Source organism: Ambystoma mexicanum, chromosome 8 (assembly GCF_040938575.1).
Source record: "Ambystoma mexicanum isolate Mex_15411 chromosome 8, UKY_AmexF1_1, whole genome shotgun sequence".
Classification (NCBI taxonomy): domain Eukaryota; kingdom Metazoa; phylum Chordata; class Amphibia; order Caudata; family Ambystomatidae; genus Ambystoma; species Ambystoma mexicanum.
Genome location: NC_090929.1, coordinates 1,424,828,723 through 1,424,850,338, shown reverse-complemented (window position 1 = coordinate 1,424,850,338; position 21,616 = coordinate 1,424,828,723). Strand labels below are relative to the sequence as shown.

Below are 21,616 nucleotides of genomic sequence, written 5' to 3'. Positions count from 1 at the left end.
CACCCAGCTTGTTCGCCACCCATGATGGTGAAGGTAGGGGTTAGGTTTACAGGTACACTGTACAATAACATTTATTTACAAAAAGACAATCGTATTGCATTTATTTAAACCAGGATTTGTACTTCACAATCAGCTGTGCTTCGGGTGGGCATGGCACAGTCGCAATGTTCGGTGGCAATGGATCACTGCTCTGCACAGAAACGTCCAAAATTCCATATCTGTGCTTCTCTAACACAGCAACAATAAGGCCTTTCACAAAGTCGAACTGCATTTCATCATAGACTGGTTTGATCACCCATTGCTTACTTTGTTTTGAAAACACCTTAGTGTAGCGAGGCATCCTTACTTTACCCCTAGTCCTAGTTTGTTCACGTCCGACATTGCTGTTATGGGCCAAGACCGCTAGTAGAGTGCGATGTTTCATGCCCCGAAAGCTAAAATGCAAGCGCTTTGGCCTGTACTTTAGGCACATATTGTGGAACACCTCCAAATCTCCTGTGTGACAGAATTCTGTCAGTCCTCTCAAATCTCTTGATAGAGTTTTGTTGAAAACAATCTTCTCAATGGCTTTGTGTGTCGGTGAAGATGGAATCAACCACTTCTTCTTCCGTTCCTCCTCTGGGGACAAAGGGCCATGTTCACATTGGTGGAAATGTTCATTTGCTGTCCAGCGGTGAACGTTGGTACAGTGGTGCATCAGTGACCGCCATTTTTCAAGTAGTATTTCCACTGACCCCTCACAAGTTTTTGAGCTCCACCAAAGATGGTTGGTGATAGAATGTGACCACTGCAAAATACTTTCAAAACCTTTTTTTTCCCCTGCAGCCGAGATTTTCTTATTGATTGATTTAGCAAGATGCCATACGTCAAATTGATGTTTAATATGTGGGAACTGCTCTCTCATTGTCTTGGCAATTCAAACGTGTCTATCCGTGGCTATGAGGTCGATGTGCATTCCCCTTGTTTGTAGATATTCCACTGATTTTATAAATCCTAGTTTCTCCATGGCCACTGACGATGTACATTGTGTTACCTGCACGACCACCAAACTCACAATTTTCTTACTATCCATGTCCTGAAAGTGGTAGGTGCAGTACTTGGCAGAAAATCCAGGGCTGTCGCACTGTCCATCGCCGGCTAGCCTGAATCGTTTGCCTTCGAATGTACTTGCTAGAGACAATTGTTCAATTTTCCACACATCACTAATGGCTGGAAACAGATAATCACGTTGGTATATGTAGTACAGCGCTTTAGAAATGAAATGGAATCCCACAAACTGAAAGAAAGCCTCTAACTTTCTAAAACTGGAGCCACTAAACAGTGATGCAGCTGCACACAGTAGATTGCCTGCTGGCAGTTTCCCCAGCATTGGTTGTGCAGACCATGAGAACCTATGATTTAATCTACAGGCGCCATTTATTTTGACGTTACTGCCTTCTATTTGACGAGTCACATTAATCAATGGCTTCCCACATACTTTCCCTCTAATGGAATGCACACATTTCAGCATACTTATAATTTCCATCAAAAAACTGTTGAATACAATGTATTTGCTCTCTTTCATTAGACTGTCATCCTTCGTCAACGTTGTTTCAGCCTGTGACGTTGTGGAGATTAACACATTGGAAAGTAATATCGCTGATATCAAGTTCTGATGCGTCTATGGATGCTGCGGCTGGTTCATTCTCTGTCATTTCGACATCTATTACTTCAACATTGATGGGAGAACACAACAATGTCGACAGGTTTTTTGGTGGCAAATTTTTGGCGGGTGTAGATCGTGTAAATTGATCTGCAACTACTTCAGAGCTATCTTCAATACATTCAATAACATCTTCTTGTGGTGGTGCGGTCGCACTGTAGCTATGGTCCAATGCAACTTTGCTGTAGTCTCCAAACACAATTAATTCATGTTCTGGCCATTGGACATGAGCATCTCGAGCCTGAACACGCCTCGCTTCAATTAATAGTTCCTCCATAGTGTACACGGTCTGGCAAGCCACATCCCTCATTCCTTTCACTGTCTGTGTGTGTATAGTTCTGACACCCACGGGTAACTGGAGGAGAGATTGGAAAAGGGATGTTCAGTTTAAACACAAGATGGAGTGTAGTAGAATTGACTGGAAAAAAACATTAAAAAAAATGTTTGTGCTGGGGACTATTTTAAGTTATGAACTGTTTGTAACTAACCTTTTTTTGTTTTTTTTTCTTTGCAACTTTTTTGACTCGACCTTCAACATCTGCACGCTGTAGCTCCGATTAGTTTCCGCATGTCCTCCCTTCCTCTTGCGCTGCAACGACTATATTTTCTGTATCCGCATAGACAGCACGGAATGAGGCTCCATCGTCTCCCTGAAACATAGTACTTTCATTACTATGTATCCAAATATTGTTAGCATAAAACACACGTGAGGACGACCACAAAGGTACATCTCAATAGCCAAACACGATTTAAACATTGTGTGCAACAATCAAACGACAAGTATTCGACCAGTGATGATCTATTTCCATGGTACTGTCAGTATCAATACCTCTGGCTCTGCATGGACTGCCATGAATGGTTGTATTGGAGAGGAGGCATCCGCATCTCCCTGAAACACAGTACTTGCATTAGTATGCTTTTCAATATTGGAAACACAACACACACTTTGGGTCGACGGCACAGGTACATATAAAAGAGATAACCACAAATGATGCATTGTCCAAAAGAATCAAGGAAAACCTAAATATGATCACATTTCATCGACTTATTTCTCCAATTTATTTACATCTGCATCATCTAAATTGGATGTTGTGATTGTAGTGGAAGCTTCGTCGTCTCCCTGAAACACAGCACTTGCGTTAATAGGGAAGAAAGTATAGCAAATGGAATCACGTTATATGATCACGCATGATGGAGCTGTCATTATCCATACCTCGTGCTGCTGAAGAATATCTATGGATGTTGCAAATGTAGCGTGCACTTCCGAAAGCTGTTGCGCCGATTCGTATATGCATGGTCCCGCTTCCACTTCCCCTGGAATTACTTGAATGTCAGGCTGTGCATCAAGTGCAGGGGTTGACGCTCCATCAACTGCCTGAAACATAGTACTTGCATTAGTGAGGATTACAATAGTGAAAACATAACACACACCTGGGGTCGACAGCACAGGTACATATCAACGGCTAACCACGAATGAAACATTGTGTGGAACAATCAAACGACAAGAATTCCAGCTCTGATGATGACGCTCGATGGAGCGGTTAGTATCCATACCTCCTGCTGTTGAAGAACATCTAGAAATGTTGTAGATGTGGCGGACGCTTCAGCATCTCCCTGAAAGACAGTACTTGCATTAGTATGGATAACACTAATTATAACTGAAAACAAACACCAGTGGACGATAACTAAGGTGTATATCAATTGGAAAGCACTAACCAAACATTCGGTAAAATGATTACACAATAAAATAAAAATATTACTTGACATGCATGAAACAGGTCTGTAGTGGATTAGCCTAGTAAGATTACCTGATACGCGCTAGAAGTGGTTGATAACTGCGACCACGTCAAGGATGTTCGAATGTTCTTGCTTCAGATTCAAGGGATAGTCAAGAAGTTGTAAAAGTAAATTAATGATTGATAATGAAATGCCAATATTAAAAATAGCCATGTAAGGTGACAGAATACTTGTAAAATGCTCAATACAGCACAATTCCCTGTTCCCATATATATACATTGCGTTTGTGGGTTATGAAATCGAAAAAGAATATATTGGTAAATGTCATTATTCAAAAAACTATACAATCATATCAATATCGAAATTATTACAAAGGGATAGACACCTACAATAGCAATTAATCCGTTCGGATACCTACACACTACCGCAAGGCCTAAAGCTAAATCCGGACACTTGACTCACCGGTGGCGGAATGTGGACGAATAGAGTGGGAATAGCGTTTGAGCAATTTCCGTGTCGTTCGCCGTTTATTCTTCTTGGTTACCCAAGATGTTGTGTACATGTCCAAGGAAAAGTGCCGGCTGCAGATGCGGTATCGATCATCCCTCTTGTCCTGTAAGACTTGTTGGACTCTACTTTCCAGCTCATCCAGTGGATATCCGCAATGTTTGACCCATTCTCTTATTCGATCAACAGTTTTCGGGAATACATGCTTTGTAGTGCCTTCAGATTTCGCATGGGTCTTCGAAGGGCAACCGCTAATCGAACAGGCAGGCATGGTTGATAAATCTGAAAAGTAAATATCGACATTATACAATCTTCAAGAATAAAGATTTGATACAAAAGTAAATGAATCATACAATGATCAATGCAAGGTTTGTTTTGGTCGCAGGAACTATACCAGTTCATTATGTGCGGCTTAGTATTTGCAGAAATGTATAAATGATGTGACTAAAAACTGAACATGTGACTCATCCCTTGGATGTTCTGTATTGCATGAGAAGGAAACATGCTTACATCATAGACTGGACCCCCGAAGGATGCAATTCGATGACAATTGACACAGATGAAAATAAATAGATCTATTGATAGCATAGCAATGGAAATTCAAGTCACTAGCAATGAGACCAATGAACATAGCACTATTGGTTACTCTACTCGCAAATAGATAGAAATTTAAAAATCTGCTAAATATGACCAGGATACATGGCCTTACCTTGACCAGCAAACAGTTGGATTCAGCAAGCAGAGCAGTATGTTGCGGGAGAATAGGTGGATGGCCACAGGTAGCGCACTGATGGGTATGCTCAAAGCGAGTCACAGAAGTTCACGGATAGCACGACGACAAGCAGATTAGCATAGATCTCAGTGGTTCCCAGGTAGCACGTTCAGGAGTTGACTTGCAAAGCACAAAGATGTTGTCATGAGACATATCGAGTGGTTTATTAGAAACTGGGGTGTGTTTGTGAATGAATGACGTATGTATGTCGTGGTATTAGGGGGGCGGCCTGCTTGAAGGGGAGGCCTGCATGGAGACACGGGGTCTGAGGAGGCCATGTGACCAATGGCCCCTTGGCGTGGGACACCTTTTGAAGTGTACATGTAGTTTGGCACCTTGGCCGTTTGCGCCCGTCACAGCCCCCCATGCCAGCGCGCATCCACCGGCGCGAACCGCCTTTGATACAGGGGGGGGTGGGATGGATGGCCCTGGGGCGTGCAGATAAGGCACAGGAAGACTGCTGAATGGAGACACACTTATGTGGATTGCAGGGAGGCGGCCTGCCTCAGGGGAGGCCTGCCTGGAGACACGGGGTCTGAGGAGACCATGTGAACAATGGCCCCTTGGCGTGGGACACCTTTTGAAGTATACATGTAGTTTTGCACCTTGGCCGTTTGCGCCCGTCACAGCCCCCCCCATGCCAGCGCGCATCCACCGGCGTGAACCGCCTTTATATCAATATATAGTATATCGCCTTTATATCAATGATAGCATATCGTTGCTTATCAATAACAAATGCCACATACCGGAGATTCTTGTGAGCACAGACCCACACTTCAACCGGTGTATTATAGTGGTCAAGACCCTAAGGCCTGTATAATCCAATGGTAATTGTTAGTATAGATATATGTGTGACTTTTATAGAGACATAACCTACTGAAAGACTTTGAACAAGTGTTATTTAGTGCATGCATTATCGAGAATATGTTATCTTAGCCTAGATAGATAGTGGCCACCCTGCTTCACAGCGACCAGACCTTCACCCATTCGGAGCACAGATGTCTGACGTCCATCCTTGAATGGAGACACACTTGATTCATTTAAAAAATGAAAACAAACGTTGTTAAAATATATGTGGTGTTTTATTTTGTATCTTATTTTCTTGACACAAAAATACAAGACTTTAAAGATTATACAGGTCAGGTTGCAGCACAGCGAGAGAAAATCCCCTGTACTGACCGCTGTCACTCGGGAACGTTTCTCTAATGGCATGAACGGCACAGGCGGGTATCACTCTTCGAACGCAGCGTCCAAGCCTCCCGTGGAGCCACCATATAAAGGAACGATCGGCCACCAGCCTGTACCACCTGTGAAAAGGAATGAAACAAACTGTTTTTAAATGACCAAGATAAGTTTAATAAACGTTTGTTGTCAATGACAATTCTTGTAACTAATGGCATTCTGCACGGACAAATGCTATCTAGACAATGCACACTATTGAACGACTTACATGCGTTACAATATGTAGATGTAATTTTGGATATAGTAGAAGAACATGAAATAGGAGTGGCATGACAAGCAGAGTATACTTACTCGTTACTCGGATTACGAGGACGAACAGTTGCGCGAAGTTCGTGTATAAGCACCATTATTATTCTCAACACGGCCCGTGTGAGGCAGGCTGCCCTGAAGTCTGGCAGCACGGTGATGCATTGCGGTCGTGGCTCGCCTTCCGAAATGTAGGCCAGGCATCCCGAGTTTTCTCGGCAGCAGCAGTTCTCGTCCTCAGTTGGCATTAGTTCGACCGATTGCATGTGCACCAGGTGGAGACGCCGTCCATTCGACTAGGCCCAGGCTTTTCATCTGTTGATTCGTCCTGCCAACTGCCGTCCGAATCCCCATCGTTTTCGCGTGCTTCCCTTTCCAGTAGTTCCTCCTCGGTATACTCGGGCTCGTACATGTAGGGCATTATTGTAGCCATTGTGTGGTAAACAGAGTAAAATAATTTACCGAGATGGTACAGGTGTTCACACGGGCTACAAGCGGCAAAGGTAGCTGACCAGAGCACTGAAACGAGTCACAGAATACTCAAAGTAACACAGAGCGAGGAATGGAATCGAGAATCTGCTGCTGTGTGTTGTGAAACAGTCTGTTTATACTTATTGAGGAAAGAGGCGTCCTGCCATTTCCATGGCGACACGTCATTAGCTGAAGCGCAGCGAATGTTGACACAAGACGTGCTTTGGCATTGGGAAATGGGCGGTACGAGTCTGCTGATGACAGGCTCAGGGGCGGGGATTTGATTTAGTGCCGCAAAAGCAGGTCAGCCAGGGCGATGGGGGAAATGATAGGATTATCAGAAAATGGCGGCTTCCTGGTGCTCGTTTTCGCGTGCATTTAATGGACGAAAACTCGGGTAAGGTCCATAGGAAAGTTTTCTAAAATCGAGCCACTTAGGCTTAAAAAAACATGGCCGACCCGTAGGGACAATAAAAAATTTTACTAGACCATGCCTTTAATCATATGCAGAGATCCAGACCTTACTACTCACCCTGCCAGATTCCAGATTATTCGACCAGGAAAATGATGGCTCATCCGGGACATCCTATCCAGGCAGAGCCACCCTTCAGAATTAAACCCCACAAAAATCCCACTAAGCCAGGCAGAAAAGGGAAAAGGGAAAAGGTGGCGGAATCCTCATTGGGAGTATCCAGCGCTGGTGGGCAGTCATAATGTCGACAGTCAAAATTTCGAAAAATAAATGTCGAAAAAAATAATGTCGACAAACAATGTCGACATTTTTTCGAAATTTTGTATTTATTGTATTAATAAATAAATATATATAACTAAGATGTGTTGAGTATGAGGGGTGGGGGGGTGTGGGGGGGTGGCAGGGGGTCTTGGGTGAGAGGGGTTGGGGGACATCCCCATAGTAAATGATACTTTTTTTATTTATTTAATTATTGAATAAATAAATAAATATATAATTACTATGTGTCGAGAATGAGGGTGAGAGGGTGGTAGGGGGGGTGTGGGGAGGTGGCAGGTGGGTGTTGGGTGAGGGGGGGTTGGGGGGGACCCCCCCATAGTAAATTAAACTCTTTTTGGTTATTTATTTATTGAAAAAATAAATAAATATATAATTAGAATGTGTTGAGTATGAGGGGTGGGAGGGTGCTGTTGGGTGAGGTGTTGATAGTTCTAAGTGACATTTTTTTGTCGACATTTTTTTTTCTAAAAAATGACTTTTTACATTATAAGTATAGGATGTCGACATTGTTTTCGAAATTTTTTTTTTGACATTATGACTATAAACCTCCAGCGCTACCTGCTTGCCCTGCTACCCGCTTTATCCCGCTGCTGTGTCCACTGCTGTGCCGTGACCAGACAGAGCCTTGCCCTGCTGTTCAGATAGCCGGTTGGCGGTCCCAAATTCTAAATTCAAGTGCTGATGGTATCACCCCATAGCAAAATGTAGCATATCCCATTTTGATACCTTGCCATTTGTTCCACCCCTAAGTAATCACATAACTTGTTAAAATAGTCAGAATCCTCTGTGCAGCCTGTTACTTGATTTCCAGGTGTTATTCCCCCCCCCCTACCTTATATTCCATTGCATAAATCCTTAGTCATATTTTGAATAATTTAATTAATTCCCTAGGTTAACCTCGCAAATTAACCTTCGAGCGTACCGGGTCTTTCTTTAACAATCTAGTCACTAAAATCTAGTTTAAGTAAAGTTTGTCATTTCCTTTCCAAACCGATTTTCCCTGTCCACTGTTCATTTTTAAAACCGAATTTCCTTTCCCCATTAAGAATCTCATCCTGTCATTCATTTAGAGTTATCCTTTCACTTTCTTATTATCCCTGTGATGTGCATCTGTACCTTAGCATAAAAACCTTATCCCTGTGATGTGCATCTGTCCCTTAGCATAAAAACCGCATTCCGATTTGGTCTGTTGACCCGTTTTTCAAACTGTTTTGACATTTAAACCCGTGAAAATAAGAACATGCAATTTCTCCACATGTGATTTGGCTGCACTGTGTTTTTCCTTCCCAGGTCGATTTTCTGAACTGTATGCCTGTTAGGACATTGCTTGGTAGTTTGCTAGTGTTCTTACATCTCTGATACCGTTATACTCATTTGTGCCTTTTCCATTCAACTACGCATGTAAAATAAACTTTGCGTGCCGTTTTGCTCGGTTTTTGGGGGAGCTAAATCTGTTTTTTTGCCTCCTATTCAGTGGGGGGAAAATCTGATTTTTCATTCCGAAGGTTGTATAGTGTACCCAAGTACATGCTACACCTGCCTATCCATGCGAAGTTTGATTAATAGGGGTTTGAGGGAGTTTTGCAGGGGGAATGATTAACTGCAATACCATTTAAAAATCCCTTCGCAAAGTAATCCTGCTTTCATTCAATTGTGTAGTATTTATCTTACATGATAAGTTCCAAGTGCATTCCATCATTTTTCCGTGTAATTATCACCACATTGGAGATTGCTGCCCTATATTAAAATGTGTGATTTCATTTGATTGTAAAATAAATAAATATTGTATTATTATCCACCGGCCTTTTTCATGGTCCATTGTGGCCCGGGATATTTGTAAAAGGGGGTGAGACAGGTTGGGTGCCATATCAACCTGAATTGAATTCTTAGTAAAAGTAAAAGGGTTTTAATTGTGCGCTGCATCCTAGGCCAGTAGCAAGAGTCCTGGTCTGGTGTGCAACGCCCCTTTAGAATCCTTCACAGGGGGTATGGGGATATTGGAGGGGGAGGGGGAGTGCAAGTCCATTTGTAGTTTCCCTGGCAGCCTTGACAATGTCGGTCTTGGGTTGATTAAGCTATGTATGAAGAAGCACTGCACTCTTAGACAAAGACAATTTCCTGGAGAAAAAGGTTTGCATTTGAGCTAATTTGCATAACCACAATGCCTTGTGGTTATGGCTCAAAACTGGAGGTGTACTTCCAGCGATGGCTACTGGGTGGCGTTGTGGAATGTGCGACTTGGCTCAAATGGACTTTCCCCATTTCAGAAGAACATTATTTTATTTTTTAACCCCACCATAACTTACACATAGAGCGAATGTGCGTTGTGTGTGGTCAGAAATGTGGGGCGGACAACTTTGTCAAGGTTTTTCAAAATATACCATTTTATTAACTCTAAAAGCTTGGATAAACACCTCACTACCCTACCCAGACGGGGATTTCTCTGCCTAAAATAAATTAAGAAAACACTCCAACAAGAGGTTTCTGTCCCTCACACATGTACATACATCAACTCAATAAGTTAATGTATAGCAGTTCAAAAACAACAGATATAACAGTTAAATTCACAATAGGATAACTGTCTCCCCTTATTATCTGGGTGAATTTTCCTTCACCAGATACAAGCAGGATTCTGTTAAACAGTTCCAAAAGAATAAGGAAATCCTGTCTTGTATCAAAGTTCCAATGTAGTTCTTTTGATTTCTACTGACCAACAAAACGTTCCAACACTTCAAGATTGTTTAACAAAGTTTCTTTCTCTTCCACTTGTGATATTCTTTGCATGAACCAAAAATTCCTGAATTCAGTAGAACTAATAAACATTGTCTGTATTCTTCTGCAACCACATTGGTTTAGAAACTAGTATATACTTCTGCAGCAGTTTGTACAACACTTGTTTCCACAATGAAAGTTTGTCATGGTGATTTGCTAACACCACTCCACAGTGCTTCATCAACTTCCACCTGGTTTACTTCCATGCCAGGCCTATTACTTCACTACTTCAAAGTTTTCTGTTTGGGTTAACTCCCCTGCCCGAACAGAATGAAGTGCTACCACAACTTCTGACCTGGTGTGCTCCCCTGCCAGGTCATAAAATTACAAAAGTGCTTTTGTGGGTAAGATCAGCTTAAAACAATTTTGCAATGTCTCTCGCTGCACAACACCTAGTTTGAAGCTTTACGTCAGGGAAGACTAGATTCACTTTGGTGCTCTTTATTACACGTTTGTGATTTCCAAAACCTCTGCAAGTTATGCTCAACGCCTTCCGAATATCCTTTACCAGCAGGGCAGCCTTCTTGCCACTTTCGTTTACCCACTTCTTCATTAGCCAAATACTGACAATAATATGGTCTTACTTTGCCTTGGCAATCTGAGTTTATAAAATCTTTTTTATGCACTTCAACCATAGGCAATACATTTTACAACCTTTAGGACTCTCATTTGCCACCTCTTGACTTCGGAAATATTTGTTGGTTTTAAATTGCCGTGTTTTAACTTTCATTTGGCTTAGGTAATGGTAGTTTGTATTGGGTTCCCGGAATTATTGCCCCATCTTGTTGGCTTTTAAATTTTAAATAAACATGCATGCTAAGGTCAGTCAGTTTGTTTTACAAAATAATGTTTTCTCTGCTTTGTCAGTTCGGTATATGTGTGTTTTCCCTCTAGGTGTTTGCTTTCTGGTGTTAAAGTGCTTGTTCTGGGCATGAGAGCGTTACTGAACGCTCCGGTGTCACAATAGCTTTGTGAACTCACTAGGTATGGCTTGTGCGTCCATTTCTCCCACTGTTTTCAGGTCCTCTGCCTTAGCTGCTACTCGCGGTGAGGCAAACTGCTACTTGCAGTCTGCGCTGCCCGTGCCACTTGCACACAGAGCTTCCTCTGCTCCAAAGGCTCTCCAGTGGGCACCTGCCACTGAAGACTGCATGGTTATGGGGGAAGCTTTTCAAACTTTCACTTCCCGCTGCGCAGCCTCTGCAGTCCAGGTCTCCAGAGGGCAAGCTTCCCTCTGACGTTTCCCGCTGCGTGACCTCTGCAATTAAGACTTCTGGAGGTGAAGACCCTCTCAGGACCGGCTACTGCGCAACACTAGACAGTGGTCCCGGAGTCTTCCCTCTCTCCCAGTTTCTGCTTCAATGTGGCGAGTTCACAACTCCTCCACCTACGACTACTGCTTCTTTCTCATGGCCTGCACCTGAGGGGGGGGGGGCCTTTTAAGCCTTCCAGTCTCCCTCGGGTGTGGGTAATTTTTGTTCCTCTGCAGCCCTCTTCATGACAATACCTTGGGGATTATGGGACTTGGGGGTTCATAGCGCAAAAATCTGTTTTTCTAACTTCCATTTTAGAATGGGTCATTAAAAGGTTAGGGTCTCGGGTGGGAGTTGAACATGGGGGGGGGGGGTACCATTCCTCTTGACCTGTTCCCCCCTCATGTGATCCTCCCGCAGAACACCACCCCCAGGGTCAGGATCAGAAAGCGTCTGCCTTTTCCTGCCCACATGTGAATCGCCCCAGGCCAGGTTTTTTGGGGTAATAATTTCTGATTCACCACAGTGTATAGTGCGCATCTATATGTGCAGTTGTGAGCGTGATCGAAAACGTGTCAAAGTGCCTGAACTTTGTGAGAGTTCGTGCTAAGTGTGGGGCATATATGCAGAGTGAGCGTCTTGTGTGCAGTGTGGGAGGGCACGTTGTGTTTGTGGGTGTGTGAGGAATGTGTGGGCACATATGTGCCTTGATGGCATGTTTGTACATTGTGTGGGTTTATACATATTGTGACAAAGTTCCCTTATCGTGTGGTTATGATACAACAAACAAATATTCCCTTGTAGACAAAAAGTTAAAATCGCATTATGCACCTATGAAAAAAAGATGTACAGTAACATTTAACTTTGATACGCTCTTTGAAAGACTGCCTCCTAGCAACCATGTGGCCATATTACATGAGTAACACGGACATAGGCATTGCTGTTTAGTCAACAGCACTTCGTGTGCCAGGACTACCATGCCCAATCCTCTTATTGGCAAAGCAAGACTACAAATGGCAGAATGCGAATTGTTGCTGGCTGAAAAGCCTGGACTAGCTTTAACACATGACAGGGCCAGTTGATGACTATGTTGATTTGCTTAGGGACCTACTGGTTCAGGAAACCATTAGTACAGGTTGCATGTGATAAAATATCATAAACGTGATGTTAGGCAGCAGTTTACATACAGAGGCGGTGTCATCTAGTGTTCACACGGCCAGGTAGAAGGCATCCCACTTCACTACGATCTCGTGCAAACTACATGTTATCTACTTGCCTCAGTGGTTTGCAACAAGTGGAGCAACGTAGAAATAGGTGATTAAGCGCGTGCATAAAAATGGCCGAGTGTTGACTTCACATAAAATCTGAAGCGTGTGGAGAGCTGGATCGAAATTTGGGTGGGAGAGCGAGTGGTGCGATACATAATGCGAGTGCAAGAGGGTCAAGAAAGCGAGATAATCGAAGAGACCAGCGCTCCAGATAAGGTTATGAAGTCAGAGTATTTTACTCTCTATATTTTTTAATTGGGAGTGAAATGAATGAGTAAATGAATGAGTCCCACTCCCAATGTTGAGTATTTCAAAAGCAAGTAAAAGATTTTTTTTATAAGTAAACGTAGGTTTCATATGGAACACGAAAATGTGTTTGTAATCATAATTTCTTTGCACCTAGTGTTTCATGAGCATTATAAAATAAGTTTTCCTTCTTGTAAAAGGCAGTACGTTTCTTATGACTGTGCACTGCTTTCACCCGCACAGTGTATGTGGCGGCTTCCTATTTTTTTATTGGAAGCATTTTTATTTTTTGGGAGTAGTTGCCTATTTTTAGTGAGTAAAAGTGGCCTTATCTGTAGGGCTGGAAGAGACGGAGGAATAGATAGCAGGAGAACTCGAAAGTTTGGAGGAGAATGCGTGAGAGACGAAAGCTAACGAGAGAAGGCTGGCGAGGGAACGTGAAATTAAAATAAGGGAGAGCCAAGCTGAAGGCTAATGACCAATAATGATAGTGCCCCGCGCATCTCTGCATTGTAGATCATTCTCAGAATGCTGTGTTGAATGTTACCCTATTTCTAATCGCCCCTGGGTGAATGCCTGTAAATTACCCCATTATATATGCCTACCTGTAACTCCTCTTATGTACATGCACCTGCACTTTCTTCATCTGTAATTTTCTTTTATGTGCAACTAAGCTGTAAGACTTCTTGATTCCAATGCGCCCTGATACCCCAGGGTCTGGTGCGCCATACAAATAAATAAACAAGGGGAGCGACCGAGCATGAAGGGTATGAGGGAGGGATGAAAAAAAAATGCCAAGGGAGAAGAGGATAGCACAAGTCAAAATAATGTGCGCATGCGAGATATTGTGGTAGATTAGCAATAGAAAAACATGAGAAAAAGAGGGCGAAGTAAATCACTACCTGTAAAAAAGCAAAGTGATCTTCATTCATGGCTTAACGCGCACTACATACGGCTCATTCTAAATGCATCCGAGAAGTAGCCCCACAGCTGATGAGGCCGTGGATATCTTAGGACCTCAGTGAGATGTACACAATGCCCCTTTCCCTGCAACCTACCCAGACCTGGGGAATCAGAGTAAGGGGGTAGAGAGGGTAAACCTCATGGCAGCACAGTTAAGGTGTCTCGATGTCAAATAAAAAAATTGAAATGAATGAATTACATGTTTCCAAGCATGTTTAGAATCCATCTCAAGCTTACTGCAAAAAGATGTGAATCGCGCGATGCACATACTATAGTTTTGTGGGGACGCCCGTGTGTGCACGCGCGCAACATGCACGCCATAGATCCGCAGCGTGACGGGGCTATGCCGGTCTTTCATGTTTACGAGGCAAAAAAAATGCGTACCATTTGGCTAGGTAATAGTAGCACACGCTGGGGATGTGCAGTTTGTGCACTTCTGCAATACACATGGTGTATATCACATTATGATTACACGTCCAAAAAGCCAGCAAAAATAGCCCAAATGGGAGATTGTCGAATTTCTGCCGTTCGAAAATTCTGAACGGCCGAAAAATTGTTCAACCAATTCCCCCATTTGGGTTTTAAGGGCTGCTGGGGTGTCCCCCACACCCTTGTTCACTACATTGCGAGTGGGGTGTGCGGAGGGTTGCTTGGGTGGCCCCCGCAGCCGATCCCAAAAAGTAAAAAAAAAACAAACAAAAAAAAAAAAAAACACATTTAAAAAAAAGGGAGGGGCCCTGCAGCTCCAGTTGGCGATCACGGAAATTAAAGGGACTTGGTGGCGCAGAATAATCTTCGGTCTTTTCTCCATCGAACAGTTCCATCACAGGATTCTAACCCTGATCCTACAAAATGCACACATTCACTAATATGTTGCCAAGAATAAAAGATATTTAACAATGAGATGTCGTATTGAGAGGAAGAAGAATTGTAATCTCGCATATACAATAATTGTCTGCTTTACACATGCATTGTCATATTAAATAAAGTGTTGTCAGCGCACAACCACCTGCGGACATTGGGGTTTTGTGGGAAAGCACAAAGATGCTGTTCTATTTTATCTTCTATGGTCCGAGTGTTTTTTGAAAAGCAAATGTGTTCAAAGGTGAACTGTGCAATGACAATTATTGGAAAGACAATGCACAATGGAGAAGTTTAGAAACTGCTTGTGGTAAATTTGAATGACCATTTAAAAGTAGCAGCTTACTAACCATTACTACCATGCTGCGTGGGAGTGCCCATTTTCCTCCATGTCCTCTGGCCGACACCATAGCTGCATCCCAGCTCTAGCTCCAGGGCTTATACCTCTTCAACCCACTCTCAATCGTTGGCTCACTGACCTTGGTAATGTTGGTGACTTTCACTGGAGCACCCAGTCCACTGCCACTGCCCTATTCAACCTCCCCCCATACCCCCCAGGACTTCTTCCTTCTCTTCCTCTCCGGTCCTTCTTATTCTTTTATTTCTCATTCCATCCTCCATTCTCCTGACCTTCTCCCCCCCACCAACATCTTCCGTTGCCTCCTTGTTTCTTCTTCACCCACTCTTTCCCTCTTACAACAGGTTTGTATGTTTGGGATTTATACAGCACAGCCTTAGCTGGTAAGCAATGGAGCAATGCATGTGGGGGGGGGGGTAACACACAGGTTAGGGGCAGAGGTTGAAGAGGAGGGGTGGGGCTGAGGAGTGGGGATAAGTATGGTGCAGTGGAGCAACCAGAAATTGGCAAGATGTTCTTTGTGAAGTGTAGGATGGAGTGGTCCAGTCTGGTAGGAATTGGTGACTTGTTTCAGGGACTGCGCGAGTAGCAGGAAAAGGCCTATTGCTATCCTCCCTCTCCCACGCGCAATTATTTGTTTCCAGTATGGCAATGTTGTGGCTTCTGGTGGTGCACTGTCCTCCATAGAGGTTGAGTTTCTCAACCAGGCAGAGTGCTGCTTTTGTTACGACTACTTTGTAGGTAATGCAGGCTGTATTCAACCTGATGCACGCTTGAACAGATAGGCAGTGTAGAGGTAGGCAGCTCCTTGAGGATGGAGGTTGAATGTTCTTTGTCCTGTGATGAGGTGTGCTCCAGTGCACTGCATAGCTGTCAGAGGGGCCAATGCTTATCTGGGACTCATACAGATTCGGCTTTGCCTCCGCCTACATTGGAATAACCAGGCATGGACAACTATTCGGAACCTCAAGCAGCGACGAAGAGCTTGACTTTGCATTTGGTACCATGCTTTTAGTTTCTCTTGACAATGGAATCCGAGATCAGAATTGATGGTGCAGGTGAGGGATTCTGCATCTTGTGGGTTAAGGCATGAATGCGTCAAGCATTTTTTCAGTCATACAATTCTGGACTTCGGAATATTTGGTGGTATTTCCTATGAGAATTAATTCAGTCTTTGTTGGGTTGAAGCTACTGTTTGACTCTCCAGACGTCATGGACGCAATGGATCGTTAATCAAAGCTGCAGGACATCTGTGTATTAGTGTATTTGATGAGCCTCCCCGGCCCAATCTCCCAACGTGAAGATCATAGGAGAAAGAATGGAAGTTTGTGGTGTTTTGCAGATTACTAGGTGGCACTGGGGTCTCTTGGAGTCCATTTGGATGAGATGTGCCTATTGGAGAGGTAGAAGGCAGATCACTGCAGTGCTGTTCTGTCAAATCCAATGCGTATGGTAAGCATGTTGAGGGCGTCATGTTCACTGGTATTAAAGACGGCAGAGGTCGAGTAGACCGGGATCCTCTATGCCCAGGATGTGGACAACACCATTGATAATCTCGGTGTGGCAGCCTGTGCGCTGCATTGTGGTCAGAATTTAGATTCGTAGTCGTGTAGGGGATTCTACACAGTGCTGCCATCCAGCTGCTCAAAACAATCTTCTCACTCACTTTGCTAAGGAAGGGGAGATGTGTGGTGGGCAATCGTTGGCATGGTCATCATAGTAAAGGGTGGGTTTCTATTGCAGGGGGGAGGGTAAGACTAATTGTCTGGGTAATTAAGAAAGTGTCTTGCGTGACAGGTGAGTGGATGATTTGGAGTAATGGATGCAAGTGCGTCTCCTGTGATGTCCTTCCCAATGGAGGAGGGCGGTGTGGTCAGATCTGTAGGTGGAGGGCTGTTGGTCTTCTGGAGTAAATTGTCCGGAATTTGGTTTGTCATGATTTGTTACAGACTAGTATGGGAAGGTTGTCTGGAGTGTTCAGAGAGGTTAACATGTTGCCTACCATGTCTATTTTAGCGCGTTATAAATAACCAATCATATCATACATCTTGTCTGTGAAGAAGTTGTTGATGTTGCATTTGTGTATAGATTGAGGTATTGAAGGGGGCTAATGCAGCGTTTCATGGCTTGGTGGATTGCTCTGCTTTTGTTGGATGCTTCCGCGATGGTTGATGTGTAGTAGCGTGTACTGGCTGTGGGGAGGACCCTGTGTGCTGAATGGAGGGTTGTCAGTATAGGAGGTCTTGTTGGTGAGATTGTACTCAGTCCATGTTGTGCTTGCCGTCAACGATTTCTTGAATGGTGAGGGCTCATGTGTGTAGAGTTGAAGTTTCAATGGGGCATGGGTGTTGGTGGTCTCATTGGTTGAGCTGGGCATTGCCGTTCCCAGAGGAGTCCTACCTAGAAACCAAATAATGAAATAATGATGTTTCCTTCCAGTGCACTAATGGGGTGGGGGGGTGTTCTTGAAGGAGAAGTGCATCTGGTCGGATTGGGTTAGCTTTGTTGGGCGAGAAGTGTGTGGTGGATCTGGGTGGGTACAGCTTTGTGTCTGTCCAGGCCAAAAGTGAAGGTGGTGACAGGAAGTATGGTAGGAGTAGGGGCAACAGTGTCTTCATTTGCTGGAGAGGTGGTGAATACCAGGTGGAGTGCGTTACCTTTTTTGGGTTGGTTCTGTGACTAGTCGCTGTATGTCCATGGTGTTGAATAGAGTAGAGTAGCTCTTGTTTTCTTGATGGTTTGGGTTCCAGGCAGGGTGAAATCTCAGAGGAAGGGGGTCAGTTATGGTGGTGATGAATGAAGTGTGCGGTATCAAAGAAACGGCTTGTGTGATTTCAGGTGGTCAGTAGATCAGGTGAAAGATGGCTGTTTGAATGTGGGTGAGTCAGACTTCCCAGGCAAGGAGTTTCAAGGATGGTGTGCTCCTGAGGGTTCAAGAGGTCTTGTGGATGACTGCAAGCCCCAAACCCCTTTCAACTTTTCCCCCCTTCACTCTCCTCCTTCCTCTGCTTCCCATTTTGCCCTCTCCTCACCACTCCACTTTAGTTCCTGGACTCTAAACGCCTAAACAATGAGGTTACTCCACCTCCCTTCAATACATCTGTCCTGCGTTGGTGATTGAGGCTCTAGGGGCAGCAGTGGGGACACCAGTTTTCGATTATTGGAGTGGCAGAGGGTGAGGGTTGGGTGTCCCATCCCTTCCTCATCTGTAGCCATTAGTGTCTGTATCGCCAATTGTCGGTATAAGGATTTAAAAAAAGGGAGGGGTCAGCACTTTTGGAACAAGGTGCCCGTCTCATAGTGGCAACCTGTTTCTACCATTGGTTCGCACTCTGTCCCTTCTTTTTTCTCCCAGGTTGGGTGCTGCGATTGTGTTCCCTGCCTGTGTACTGCTGATTGCCCAACTAATCAAATTTGTTTGTCTGTCATTTTACAAGTGTTAAGGGGGCATGGCTGGCCCAGAGAACAAGTTTGGGAATGGTGGAAAGTGGCCCTAGTGGGTCCCCTTTATACCGCTAACAGGGTTGGCGCTGTGTAGGTAGTGACAGCCCTTAGCACCCAGGGTCCATCTCGTCCCACTTCCTGAACTCTCAAATGTGACTGTCACAGTACAAAAAGCAGCCACAGTGTAAACTGCGGAGGCCTTTCAACCCCCTGCTGACTGGATAGAGCAAAAGTGGTGAAGATATGTGAGCTCAATTGGCACCAAAAGAAGAATTCAAGCCAAGGAGTGGAGAGCCAGCAGTCCAGGAAGAGCTGGTTGCATAGGGAGCAAGTCCCACTCCTGACAATTAAGAATAAACAGTAGAAGGGGGGCTTCAAAAACCCAAATACTCAGAGACCCCTGAGAATGGACCCAACTACTGGATCAGAACCTGAAAACAGGTACTCACAGTGCAGGCTGCTCTAGATTCAATGGCAGTGTATATCCAGACAAAGCATGCTCCGTTAATAGAGTCAACACAACTTTCTTGCTCCAGATGAAGAGAATGGAGAGTCAATTACTGTTCCATCATTTGTTACAGTTTCAGGTCAGTTACGAGACATGAAAGGATCATAACATAACTCAGCCATCTTCTTGTATTGTATAATTGCCAGAGTAGGCAACGGTTCTGGCTTCAAGTATTATGGCTGTGGTTTTGTTGGCATGATTTCCTTCAATGTATTGGATTACATAGCACTTTGGGCCATAAGCATTCAAACAATTAACAGGGGAAACCAGACAAAAAGAGTTCCTATCCAGCTGAGCATTCCGTAAACAAATTAGATTAATGTTGGGTTCTAAAAAAGGTAGGAGGTGCAAATGGGCAATTTCTTGGAAAGGTAAGAGTGGCAGGGAAGAGGAATGTTTTCCATCACAATAGTAAGGTGATGGAATCTGCAGCAAGAAGGCAGGGTTCAAGGGAAGCAGACTGATGTATGTGCGACAGTGATGACAACTCAGAAGACAACAGATAACCCCGACAACTAGAAAAAGATTCAAAACCAAAGTTCTTGTTCAACTTTATTTTCAGAGTCTGGACTTAATTACCTCGTCCCTAATGCACATAGTTTTAAAATGTGCGGGTAACCAGGCATAAACCAGTCAATTACCTTAACTTCCTTTACAATTATATTCAATCTCCACCATGTTAGTCAGGCAGCACTCACCTTCTTTCCACTCGCCATGGTACTCCTCGCCACTACAGTAGGTGAAGGAGCCTTTCATCAGGGTCATCCTTCTTGCAGAGGACAGCTGAAAAGAAAAAAAAGTGTTCAAAAGTTAAGAACCCACTCGGTCATGTAAAAATAGCAAACGTCCAGTTAACTTCATAATTACTAATTTGTATTAAATGATTTTTAAAATTTCCCATATGATCCCAAAGGGTTCAGTTCTACTTGCAAAAGGGTGAAGGCAGAGAATGGAGAGATCAAAGTTGTGGATTCAGAGAATGTTGCAAAGTCACAAGCGAGGATTAAATTGTAGGTGTGGGGGGTGAGGGGGAGAAGTGGAGCGATACAAGATGAGTTTCGAAATCTTATTAAAGTTTATAGCTGGACAATGGACTAGGCGAAGTACTGAGCAGTTACGGCATAGCTATATTACAATAGACTGGGCTTTATATGAATTTATCAAGAGCACAGTCTGTGAATTGGTGAAGTTCATTTGTGACTTGCGTGAACTTTTAGTATAATCCAAAATCTCTCAAAGTTTGAAGCATTGGGTGGTGTGACAATATAGGAGGTGTAGCCAGGGGTGTTGCTAGATTTGTAAAAGAGCTGGGGCTATGCTAATATCGGGACTGTGAGGACTCGGGGCAGGCTAGCCTTTTGGTTGTAGCTCGAGCTTCTATCCGGGGCTACAACCAAGACTCATTGACACCTCTGGGTGGATCAAACACATTTGGCCTTGATCTAAATTTGCTTGCCGGTCTGTGGTTCTGGGATAGGGTGGTTGGGAGAAAAAAAAAAACATATGCAGCAAGTCTTCAAACCTAAGCTCATAATAATATACCTTGATGACTACATATGAATCTTTTTTTTTTAACCATGTGTGCTATTATAACGTATGGTCCTCTCCATAATAATGTCTTCATTAACAGTATCAAAAAGCCCCAAATACTGGGCAATTTGATTAATCCAGGATTGCATACAGCCCTCGACACTGCTTGACCGTGTATCACCAGCTCTTTTGCCACCGGGCCAGCTTATGACAAGACAGGAGGCTTGCATCATGCTTTACTTTCTTTATTACTGCCATAATTAGCTTTTCAAATTAAACTTTTCAAAACTACAATATTTGTAGTTCTAGACCCCAAGATGGTCACTTTCGTGACAAAGTCTACAAAAGACATAAGGAAAGGGATAGATCGCGCATGGCGAGGATGCCAATACAGGGTCCTCGATATTGCAGGTCCATTGGCTAAAATAATGGACCTGGCAGAGAAGGCGATAGATAAGGGTACTCCAGTGGACGCTTCCGCTCTCGCTAATTGGGCCCAAAGGGCGGTGTGTCTCTTAGGGAATGCAAATTGTGCACTCTCCTCCGAGAGAAGAGGTGTTCTGCTAAAGATCGACGGTAAACTAAGTGACCTTGCCTACTATGAAGCAGGCGAAAACGCCAAAGGCCTGTTATCCGGCGAAACATTCGATAAGGAGATGGACCAGTTTGTGGGCACTTATTCTGCTCTAGAGAGAGCACAAAGCTCAATAAAGAAAATCTTCCCAAATCGTGTTTTTTACGGGACCGGACACCAAAGGGGTCGACCGTCCCGTCAGTACAATTACCATCGTAGACCCCAAGGGCCGCGCGCCCAATACTGGGAGGGGAAGCAACGAGATACCTTCTTCCCGGTCAGAGCCAGATTTCCCACAGGTCGTAGAGGGAGAGGATCCTACCGTTACCCTAATGCATCAGGAGGTGATAAGCATGAAAGTAGGAGGGAGAACCCTTCACTATCAGAGTGCATGGCAAGCGTTATCGCGGG

The 21,616-nt window shown here is 44.0% G+C and overlaps 1 protein-coding gene across 3 annotated transcripts in view; it reads right to left on the bottom strand.

The window, feature by feature from the left end:
* The window catches only part of MORN4 (MORN repeat containing 4), a 141,156-nt gene that overhangs the window by 31,206 nt on the left and 88,334 nt on the right, over positions 1 to 21,616 (bottom strand). For all 3 annotated transcript variants that reach the window (XR_011268720.1, XM_069611567.1, XM_069611568.1), the window contains exon 2: positions 19,800 to 19,884. Coding sequence is in view for 2 of the 3 variants with exons in the window: in XM_069611567.1 (XP_069467668.1) it covers positions 19,800 to 19,866 (67 nt within the window). In the remaining variant the exon portion in view is untranslated. The remainder of the gene's footprint in view (positions 1 to 19,799; positions 19,885 to 21,616) is intronic.